At 36.6% G+C, this 11,484-nt stretch overlaps 1 protein-coding gene across 4 annotated transcripts in view; it reads right to left on the reverse strand.

Annotated features, from left to right (window-relative positions):
* Positions 1-7,387, reverse strand: part of LOC107755148 (6-phosphofructo-2-kinase/fructose-2,6-bisphosphatase 3) — a 14,324-nt gene extending 6,937 nt beyond the window's left edge. For 2 of the 4 annotated variants that reach the window (XM_016571851.1, XM_016571852.1), the window contains exons 1-14: positions 7,070-7,386; positions 4,280-4,408; positions 4,069-4,165; positions 3,895-3,961; positions 3,569-3,643; positions 3,431-3,487; positions 3,162-3,286; positions 2,865-3,072; positions 2,469-2,615; positions 2,281-2,385; positions 2,074-2,203; positions 1,610-1,672; positions 1,463-1,527; positions 1,202-1,381 (exon numbers count right to left, since the gene is read on the reverse strand). In XM_016571851.1, coding sequence (XP_016427337.1) covers positions 1,202-1,381; positions 1,463-1,527; positions 1,610-1,672; positions 2,074-2,203; positions 2,281-2,385; positions 2,469-2,615; positions 2,865-3,072; positions 3,162-3,286; positions 3,431-3,487; positions 3,569-3,643; positions 3,895-3,961; positions 4,069-4,165; positions 4,280-4,408; positions 7,070-7,151 — 1,530 coding nt within the window. In that variant the 5' untranslated portion in view covers positions 7,152-7,386. Of the gene's footprint in view, positions 1-363; positions 415-1,041; positions 1,065-1,201; positions 1,382-1,462; positions 1,528-1,609; positions 1,673-2,073; positions 2,204-2,280; positions 2,386-2,468; positions 2,616-2,864; positions 3,073-3,161; positions 3,287-3,430; positions 3,488-3,568; positions 3,644-3,894; positions 3,962-4,068; positions 4,166-4,279; positions 4,409-7,069 lie in introns of all 4 variants that reach the window. The other 2 variants (XM_016571849.1, XM_016571850.1) reach the window with 2 other exon arrangements.
* Positions 7,388-11,484: the final 4,097 nt, after the last annotated feature.

Raw genomic sequence — 11,484 nt, forward strand, 5'->3', positions numbered from 1 at the left:
CCGGAAAACTATCGGCATTGATTTTTGCCTATAACCGATAGTTCCGCCAATCAACTATTGGTGCCGATTAATCGGCAAAACCGATGAATCGGTCGACCTCTAGTTATTAGCATCCGTTTCAGGTAGCTAGTAAGCACTAAATAAAACTGTAAATACGAGATGTTAATACCAGGTGTAAACAGGGCCCAAAAGTTTAATTTTACCTCCATTTAACAAGATTTAAATCGATTCGATTTTATCCTAAAATCACTATAGAAAATGTTTGCAGTCTGCAAATTCTGCCCCGAACCCTGAAACGTCCCATTATTGACCGTTTGCTATACTATTTAGCTACTCTACCACATTAGTTTCTACGACCGTTACCTCTGAAAGAGCAGCACTGACACCACTTGTAGGTAATGTAAAAAAGTACGTCTTTAAGCATGTAAAAAATGAGCGAGAGACAGACAGTGACCATTTACAGAACAAATGAGAAAAGTGGCTATCTAGATATAAAATGAAGATACGAACATAAAGTGTAGTGTCACTACAGTGCTTGATTATATCTCCAATAATACCACCTTTAAAGGGCCCATATTGTAAAATTATAACATTTAATCCGTTGTAATTTTGTTTTACATGACCGTTTTCTACCCTTTCTCTAAAACAAACAAGCTTGCTGCTGTACCTTTAAGACTTCTATATGCAAATAAGGTTGTCATGATTGGCTAAACTTTATGTACGGGCATGGTTCACAATAACATTCACCAGGGCAGGTCAAGTTACAAAATACTTAATAAGTAATGTTATGTAAATGCTTTTATGTTAATGAGCTCATCGATGTGACATCATAATTATGAAGACATCTGATTGGTTAGTTTTAATAAATCACCAAGTGACAGATACACACCAAGATAGAATTTGAGTTTGATTGGACGTCAACAACCAAAAGATATGAGAAACATTTTCTTGTTGAATTAAAATCCGATAAGGATGTGATGGTCATGCCGGGTACAATTATTTGAAGAAGATAAGGAAGAAACAGAAATAGGAAATACTTACAGACCAGCTTCACTAAGCCAGTGCTGTAGTACATAAAGTGGAATGAGGAAGGATAAATGGAAGGAAACAGAAAGAGAATGTGAAAAGGCGAAGCATGAAATGATTAGTATATCACTACAGGGTTATGGAGTGGAGATATGATACGGTATCTGTGGCTCACCTGTGTGGACAGTGCGAGAGTGGTGTGTGAAGTTGAACACAGGGTCAGTTGGGTGGGCGTCACCTCTCTGACGATCGTGTCATCCAGACCCTCGATGCGGGGCTTCTTATTGGGTTCAGGGCTGGTGAGAGGGGTCACGCTGTTTCTCCTGATCAGAGTGCTCTGGCCTCTCTTCAACTCCTAGAGAGAGAAGATAGAACAAGCGATTAGAAGCTGAAATGGTACAGCGTTTGTGCGTACCGTGTATGCGCTTGTGCTTACCTCTGGTCTGTCTCTATGCGTGTTCACTGCCTCCACATTCAGAGAGATGGATTCAACTTTGCACCCTTTAAAAAAACAACAACACACAATTAGTTTGTGTTACACAAAATGATTCAGATTAGATATTATCAGAGATAATAAACTTACCATAAGCCACTGGGGTCAGCTTCAGTACTGTGTGGAGTGGACACTTAAGGTACGGCATCTCATCTGCAGACAGGAAATTAAAGGTTAGTATGATTGCACTGCAAATAAGGACGGAAAAGTGTGCGGATGCAGATGAGGGGTCATTTACTTACTAAGTAATAGTGAACAGTGTTACCTGCTCTTTTTTTTTTGTTTAAAGTATGCTAAAATGTACTTCTCGGTCACACAGTTGAGTTTCAATGAGGTTTGTTCCTCACATAAACTCACTAGCTTATGGCTTCAGAAGTCATTAACTATTTTTGGAGCTCAAGTGGAACTTTCTCTTCAATTTGTGTGGAAAATGAACATGGGACATCCTGCTAAACGTCTCCTATTGTTTTCCATCAAAGAATGAAACTCATAAGAGTTTAAAATGACTTGAGGGTGAGTAAATGATGATATGAAGTTTCATTTAAGAATCTCACCTGCACTTTTGTCCAAGAAGTAGGCTAGTAGGCAGCGCATCACAGCCTGGTGACAAACGACAAGAACATTTTCCTGTCGTTCCAGTTCCATGATCACAGGTTCCACCCGCTGAACTAAATCCTGATATGACTGGAGAAAGACAGAAGCATTTAATTAAGGATACTTTCTTATACTTAGTCGTAGTAAGACATTTCTTCTGTTTGTACCTCTCCGGAGGGGTAGCGGTAGTAGTATTTGTCTTGATCTCTGAGAGCAAACTCGTCTGGAAACCTCTCCCTCACTTCTTCATAGGTCATCTCCTCACACACACCCTATAGACAACATACAAACATCTTAAAGAGATTGAAATGGAGTAGCATTGCAAAAAAAACAAACCAGAGAAGCATGCACTTACGCCATCAATCTCATTCAGGGCTTTCCACTGTTCGTACGGCACGTTGAGGGCCTCGGCGGTTTGGATACTACGGCGCATCTGGCTTGTCCAAACCTTCAAGTCCTTCAAGTTCTGCTCTTCTACAAATTTAGCAAGAGCTCCTGCAAACTACAGAGCGGGACGGTTAGTTATTCTGGAGAGTTTGGACAAATTGGACACATGGGTAATTTAGTACTCTTGGCTAGGACACAAAGTTTCGAACTTTACAAATACCGTCATTGAGCTAACTGGCAAAAACATGCTTGTTTATGAAAGGTATAAGTCATTTTAAGATTACTTAAAAAGTAATTACCCAACCTCACAAGTCGAACCTCCTGCATTCTTTTCATTCTTTTCCAAGATTTATGAGCATAGTACCTTTCGTCCACGTGTAGACAGTCCAGAGTCTCCGCCCAGTCGGCCCTGCATGTTGTGTTGGCTCTCACCATGGCGACACAAATAAATAGACCGCGGCTGCACATGGATGTTCATCAGGTAGTAGACGATCCGACTCTGGATGTGGTCTTGAATGCGGTTCACCAGGAATCTACGACCCACGTCAATCACTTTGATAAAGGACAAATTTCTGCGAGGACAAACAAGTGGTTAATCTTGTGATATTAAAGACAAGGCATTGACAAAGAAAATGTGTGTGTGTGTGTATTGCTAACATACTTGTCATATTGGTCAGGGTCAAGTGGCTGATATTTCATTCTGTAACATTCAATTCTTTTCTTAAAGTCCTCCATGGCATCCGTCTTGTTGCAATCTTGATAGTCAGGACATGACACCTTAACTTCCTGTTTAAGTATGAATGCAGTGTTTAGTGGTGTTGCACACTTTATCGTCAGTAATTTAGCAGTCATTATACAAAATTGTATATAATTAAGTTATACATATAAAGTTAAATTATGTTGTTTGAAACTCTTAATCATGCAACTTACCAAGATATTACAGGCGATTACATTTGGGTCGTCACAAACAGACTCAATGAAGAAAATCTGCAAAAGTACATTTGTATTAGTGGTCTTCGTCCTTGTAATTGTCATCAAAAAAGCAATTTTTAAGATATTATGACTGACCTCGAAGCCATTTTCTGCACCAAACTCCAGGATCATATCTCGTCGCTCTCTGGTTGTGTTTGTTGCATCAAATACCTGTGGAAAGATACAGCGGTGAGGATCTGCTCTTTTTTTTTAATATGTTCTGCAAGCGGTTTATACATCTACAGTAGTGCTGTCAAGCGAATAATCGCGATTAATCGCGATTAATCACATCCAAAATTTGCGATTTATTATGGATATATAAATACACACATGCACACACACACACACACACACACACACATATATCAACTTATTTTGGATGCGATTAATCGTTTGACAGCACTAAAAGATACAGTACTCACAGCCACTTGACCTTCCTCTTCAGTGAGGTAATCCTTGACATCTCTCAGAGTGGCCAAGGCACACTGCCTGGAGACAAAACAAAATGATTAATTACTTCATATATCTACATAAAAGAGTTAAAGAAGAATTCATTTCCATCTTATGGCATCGTGTAGTTCAGGCACACAACTCACTGTCGGATTTTTACGGCATCCTCATTGTCCGATTTGAAGAAATCGTAAGTGCTGTAGTGTTTCACTGCCTCTCGACGATACTCGCCAACGTTAAAGACTAGAAATACACATATTCAGCAATTAAGAATTCCTGCAAAATGTGTATAATAATAATAATAATAATAATATATAATACAAACATATTTATTGAACATTGCTTGATTTTTTGTACCTTTTGTGGGAATGCCAATCCAGTTGAGGTAGCGTGTGAGTTTCCTTGATATGTAGGTTTTGCCCCGAGCAGGAAGCCCTACCATCACTATCACCGTTGGGGGGTTTGCCAGGTGGGGGCCTCCACGTGCTAAAATAAAAGAGAAAATAAAATACACGGTCACATTTTGCTGAAAAATGTGTATACACACAGAATCGCAACTCGCCATTAGCCAATATTTTAGGGGGTTTTCAAGATAAATCTAAATTTTTCTTTCAATTTCCCTCACTTCACATGATTTCTCAGTTGCGTGCAATGGGCAGCCTTTTAGCGACCCTCCCCGCCAGCCAATCAGACAGCCAGCATGAGCCAGGTCATGTGCGCACAGACGCACTTTCAAAGCTAAACATTTACTACACTTAAATGCGTATGCACATTCCACGCCGCCGGCAGCGAGACGCGTTAACCGGGTCAGACGCAGATAAGTCTCACTTTCTCGTACACACACAGACACATAAATCCTCCAAGAAGTAAATGTTTCTGCGCAAGTCTGACGTTTCATGGGAATTCCCACAAAATAGATGTATTTATGCAGTTGTGCATTAGGACAGGATTCAAAGTTTTGTATATTTTGATTATGTTTCCATTTCATCATGCTATTTATGGGGTAAAAGTAATCCCCATCAGAGAGGGAGGGAAAAAAAGTACACAGCAGTTTTTCTCAATGAATTACAGACGTCTATTGGCAGGTGGCCATGTGAATAGGCAATGTGAACCAGCGCAGTCGGGGTTAATCCTTAAGAAGATCCCCAGCGGATCAGCAGAGACAGACAATGATCTTATTAGGCTTTTTACTGGTTGTCCACGTACACTGACCAGACAGAATCTTATGGAGAACATGTCTAGGTCATGATTCACCCCAAAATTAAAAGAAAATTATATATTATATTATATTGTAATTATATATTATATTTTTATGTATAAAGGAAATTATGATTAATTTAGGGAAGGAAATTTAGAAGGGAATTAAATTTATTTTTTCCTTCCTTCCTTCATTCTTAATAGCGATTTCATTATATTCTACATTATATTGTAATACTGCAGAAAAATTAAAATAAATAAAAACCAAACATACTGTCCTGGATACAATTATTGTACTGTATTAAAACCTGCAAAAAATTAAATGTGATACAAAAAAAAAATGTATCATTGCATAAATTATTACAATTATATTATTTATATTTAGATTAAAATGTTATAGTTTACGGAGTTTTTTTTTTTTTTTCAAATGTTCTCTCTTGCGATCTTTCTATCTTCCCAAATTTGAGCACTCCTGAGTCCTGTATATATGCAATTTATTATTTATTGCATTAAATTATGCCTTAATTATAATCACACTAAACAACATGAGGGTCAGGGTGATATCACTGCAGATATTAAAATGCTTCACTTGTGTTGTGATGAGTAATTCCTATGCATACGCTACTGGCATCACACTCACGCCAAGTGCAGGTAAATATATTCGACCAATCAGAGCGCAATATTCCCACATTCCTCTCTGCGAATCCCTGGCGTCACCAGCGTGCCATTGAGTTTTTTTTATTTAAATTTTTTTTATTAAACATTTATTCAGAAATACAAGTGTGACAGAACAAGGCGATGCGCGTGGGTTTCCATGACAACCGAATCACTTGAGACAGAGCTCTTCTTACAATCTTCAGAATGTTAAAGGGACAATTAATTCTTTATCTTTAGCTTTTTATCTCTCCTCTTTCCACTTCTGTTTCGGGTTTTTATAAACTATTTCTTACTGTGTGTCAGTAACTTGTTGTTGTTTTGGCATGTGTGTTTGCCTCAGTGTTGTTTTTTTTGGGATTGCTGATGAACTAATGTACTTTGATTTGTATTGGTTGTCTATTTTGGTTTTAGTTACAGTTGTAGTCATGTTGTCATTTTATTAGTTTTTTTATTATGTCTATATAGGCTTTTTATTAAGTTTTACTTTTATTTAATTTGAGTTATTTCAGTACTTCAACATACAAAATGGAAATGAAATAATATATATATATATATTTAATGTATTTATATATATGTATATGTATATGTATATGTGTGTGGCTGTACATACACATATGTAGTTGTTTTTTGGTGTTTGGCTTAGTGTTATGTTAGAATCATTATTATACTCATACCTTTTGTTCTTTTAATATTTTTGAATTGTTTTTAGCTTTATTTTTTTGTTTTCATTTAAATGTTTTAGTTTTGAAATGTTGTTGTATGCATTTGTCATTTTTATTTAATTTCTTTTATTTTCTTAAAAGCTTTTAGCTTTTCGTTTTAATTACTTGTTCTTATTTGTGTATGTCTGAATTGTTTTTAGCTTTATTTTTTTGTTTTCATTTAAATGTTTTAGTTTTGAAATGTTGTATGCATTTGTCATTTTTATTTAATTTCTTTTATTTTCTTAAATGTGTGTGTATATATATAGTATTTATAGAGTTTTAGCTTTTAGTTTTAATTACTTTTTCTTATTTGTAAGTCGCTTTGGATAAAAGCGTCTGCTAAATGACTAAAAGTAAAAAGTAAAAGTAAAATTAATTCACCTTAAATTATGTCACAGTTTGATCAGTGCATGCATTAAAGTACAGTGCTCATAAGTCAGTTTAAATTTATTAGCGAAATATTTAATGCCATATTATGTAAAGTGCGCTTTACTGTTGAATAATAATAATAAACGTATGCGCTCGCCCATCTTTAATAGAAAATATAATGTACATTTAATTTATATCTATTCTGTATGTAATTACTTACATGTGCGGGGCATTGAAGGTTTGTCATCCTTAGAGGGAATCCAGATTTTTTGGATCCTGTTCTGGGTTAGTTCCCTTGGCATTCCTTTAGGATTGGGAAATATCAGCAAGAATGCAGCGGCACGTTACACGCCGGCTTCGGAAATTCCAAGACTTTTTGCGAACACAAACGAAAAATGAAGGATTCGCGACGCTCTTCTTTCTAAATCTTCTTCTTTAAAAGCTGTTTGAAGATTTGCGCCGATTTGTATCAGTTACAATTTCGAAGACCTCCTCGCTCTGCATCCCGGTAATCTCTAACGGCACGTCTCTCATCATCTGCGCTTTAAATACGGAACCGGCAACACGGTTGGATAAAATTGTCTGTTAGCCTAAATGGTTAAATGTAAATATAAATGTTATACGGCTAGAAGTTAAAAGTAGGCTAATAAACTACAACATGCAAGTCTTAACTTTGTACTATGGAGATGAATTAGCCTATACTTTTCCGTGGATTGGGTGTGCTAATATTTTTTTTTCTTAAAAAAAAAAAAAAAATTTAAATAACCAATTCAACAGGCTATAATTGACCACTAAAGGCCCAAAATTGTATCTGGCGACTTGGAGGTGGGCTCTTTTAACTTGGGACAGTTAGCAAGCACCTAAAACCACCCAGATCACACTATAAATCACATAGCAAAGCTCTAAAAACCGCCCTGAACATCTTAGCAACCACATAACAATGCTCTAACAACCAATCCAAACACCTTTGCAACTGCATAGCAAACTTATCACAATGTAGCAAATTCATATGACGTTCTTACATTTTTGTATAGGCCTAATCTGCTCTCGCCCCATGAGGGCTAGGTTTAGGGATGCATTTTCACTTTTTTAATACAAATCATACATTTCCACATCAATCACATAATACAAATGTGTGTACAATTGCAAACAGTTATGCTTTCTCATGCGATTGGATTGAACAAGCATGCACCTTCATTTAGTTTCATTTGGAAAATAGAAAACTCTTTGAAAATGTAGAAACTCTCAAACCAGGACAGAAATCTTGAGTTATTTAGGAAACAGTCTAATTATTGTTAATGGGCACACGCTCTCAGTCCACTCCATGCAGGAATTTTGGTTACTGACTGGCAGACGTAACGTCAATGGCTTTTCAGCGACGTGAACTGCTAGATCTGTTAACTTGCTTGCAAACCATGCTTTGTGTGAAAGATGTGGAAATGTGACTTGCTTCATGCATATGAACAAGAACAAACAAACACCTACAATAGGAAATGAGTCTCTAAAGTAAACACTAAACAGTACACAGGGTTGTTGTGATACACACTGTTACCGTAAAGTGTTGACTGACTCGCTATTAGTCAAAATAAATAAGCAGAGAGCGAGAGAAAGGCAAGTGATCCTGTCCCTGGAGCTGATTCACTCTGCACAGGGATAAGATGTCAAAACCAGGAATAGACCAGAGAGAACACGAAACACACACAAACTGAAGTGCACACGCAATCACACACTTTTTAATGTTCTGAGCTAGTGAGTAATGAATGGACCTTTTATTAAAGGAAGAAATCAGTTTCTTAGTGAACTTTTGAGATTATATTTTAGAGAAAGTGTACAATGCGTTACCTAGTTCTTAGAAAACAACTTATATGATAGTTTGGAGCATGTAAGCAGTATCCTTCAGCTGTGTTTTTTTGGAACTACTCAGTCGTTAAAATAGAGTCATGCACCATAAATTAATTTCACAAAGGAGTCATTTCCGATAAACACTGTCCAGACTAGTGTCCTGATGTCCTGCTTACTGAAATGAAACTGGCAACTCAACCCCTCTACTCTCTCACCACACGCACAAGCAGTCAGTGCGATTCAAAAACAAACAGCAACTAATCAACACCTCCCTAACACAGCTAACAGATTTGCGTCTGGTGACGGTTGTATAAAGTCGAGACCGGAGTGTTAATCAAAGGGATAGTTTACCCACAATAGGGTATATGTCGAACATCACCTGACCAAACCCCGAAAACATGGTCTCATTGCTTCCGCTTGTCGGAGAACGTGTTAACAGCCGTATTAAATAATAGCGATATCTATGGACTTTTAAGATAATCAGTTAAACTAGCTAGCTGTTTTTATTGTTGACGTTTTATTCCATTTTATATCTAAATGTGAAAAGAATAAAAATAAAAAAAAACTTTCAGATATCAGTCCGCATATGTGATGGACATTGGTTATGATCATCTTTGGTATCTACTTTGAAGGCATCTTGTGTAAAACTGCTTCATATTTAACTAAGCATATGCAAAAACGCTTGAACCGGAAGCGACGAGACCCGGTTAACAGAATACGGAAGTCTGTTGCGCATAACCCCTATTTACGCATCCTTGTGTTGTTCCAAACTTTTATGACTTTATTTCATCTGTGGAACATAAAAGGTGTTGTTTAAAGAATTGTTTGTCCATACAATGAAAGCAAAACAAAACAAAAAACATTTTTTGTTTCCAACAGAAGAAAGAAATGCATACACGTCTGGAAAAACATGTGGGTGAACTTATCTCTTTAATTAAGAACATTCAAATGTGGGCAACCCTAAAAATAAACCACCAAATCTAAAATAGTATGTCATAAAACTGCATAAACCCCCACAACTGTAAATATCTCCTTCCACCTCTATTATTTCCCTATACACACACACTAGGATGAGTTGAGAAATCGTGATATGCAGAATACAGAAAACAGAAATCATGTAGCGTATAATGGGCACAGACTCTTTTATCTTCAGACGATGAATCCGTTCAGTCGGAGGATATCAAACATGTTTGATATTTTGAGATGATTTTAGAACACATTGTTTTAATCTTCTGGCAACGATGCACACATGCGAGTTTGCCGTGTTCAGAACGACTTGAAAGTCTGGTAGTGTGTGATCCTCAGTCGTTTAGTGTAACGTCCAGTTTGTTTTCTGTAACCATTTACAAAGTCAGCAAGTTTATGCTGCCTAGTGTTTTAAAATCGGTAGTATTGTTATTTTCCAGCCTTAAAGGGTTAGTTCACCCCAAAATGAAAATTCTGTCATTAATTACTCGCCCTCGTGTCGTTCCAAACCCGTAAGACCTTCGTTCATCTTCGGAACACAAATTAAGATATTTTTGATGAAATCGGAGAGCTATCTGACCTTCCATAGACAGCAACGCAACTGTAATGTTCCCAGGTCCAGAAACGTAGTAAGGACATCAGTAAAATAGTTCATGTGACATCAGTGGCTCAACTTCAGTTTTGCGAAGCTACGAGAATACTTTTTTTTGCAAAAAGAAAACAAAAATAATTTACTCAACCATTCTTCTCCCCCGAATTACGTCTTCCAACATTTTGGAGAGTACCCAAGAACGTAATGTGCGTATTAAGCGTTGTTTACGCTCAGGGGAAAGCATGCGTATGCACTGTAATACTCTCTAAAATGGCGGAAGACGTAAAGTAAATTGTTATTTTTGTTTTCTTTGTGCAAAAAAAAAGTCTTCTCGTTGCTTCGCAAAACTGAAGTTGAGCCTCTGATGTCACATGGACTGTTTTACCGATGTATTTACTACGTTTCTGGACCTGGGAACATTACAGTTGCGTTGATGTCTATTGAAGGTCAGATAGCTCTCCGCTTTCATCAAAAATATCTTAATTTGTGTTCTTAAGATGAACGAAGGTCTTACGGGTTTGGAACGACATGAGGGTGAGTAATTAATGACAGAATTTTCATTTTGGGGGTTTCTGGACGAACATTACAGTTGCGTTGATGTCTATTGAAGGTCAGATAGCTCTCCGATTTCATCAAAAATATCTTAATTTGTGTTCTTAAGATGAACGAAGGTCTTACGGGTTTGGAACGACATGAGGGTGAGTAATTAATGACAGAATTTTCATTTTGGGGTGAACTAACCCTTTAACGGTTAAGGAAACGTATTTTAAAAATATTTTTACAGACCTTGGCTTAACTAAAAAAGATAATATTCATTACAAAAATGTTAATAGATTTTTATATATTTTTTTTTATATATATATAATTAATTTACAGGACTTTTCCAGGTCTACAAATTAAACTTTTAAAATTGGGCTACCTCGTATATCTAGTTTTTCCAAGATTGTGCAAACCCTGGTTCTTCAAAGAAAAAATAATAAAAAAGGCAAATTAAAAAAAAGGTGTTGTTTGAGCTTATTTTAATGCTTGATTTGTGTTATTTTAAATAATTTTAAATCATCTTAAGATTTTCTGTTTGTAGAATTATGCTGAGGCCCCCTAGTGGGCCCTGATTGAGAACCACTGCTCTACATTTTACTATACAATTCAAGTCTACAGGATTTTCCCAACACAATTCAATGACAATTCATAACTATTTTGTTGCCAATTCATACAAACTCATTTGTAGGATTTCA

Source organism: Sinocyclocheilus rhinocerous, unplaced genomic scaffold (assembly GCF_001515625.1).
Source record: "Sinocyclocheilus rhinocerous isolate Xijiao unplaced genomic scaffold, SAMN03320098_v1.1 scaffold952, whole genome shotgun sequence".
In the NCBI taxonomy this organism is placed as follows: domain Eukaryota; kingdom Metazoa; phylum Chordata; class Actinopteri; order Cypriniformes; family Cyprinidae; genus Sinocyclocheilus; species Sinocyclocheilus rhinocerous.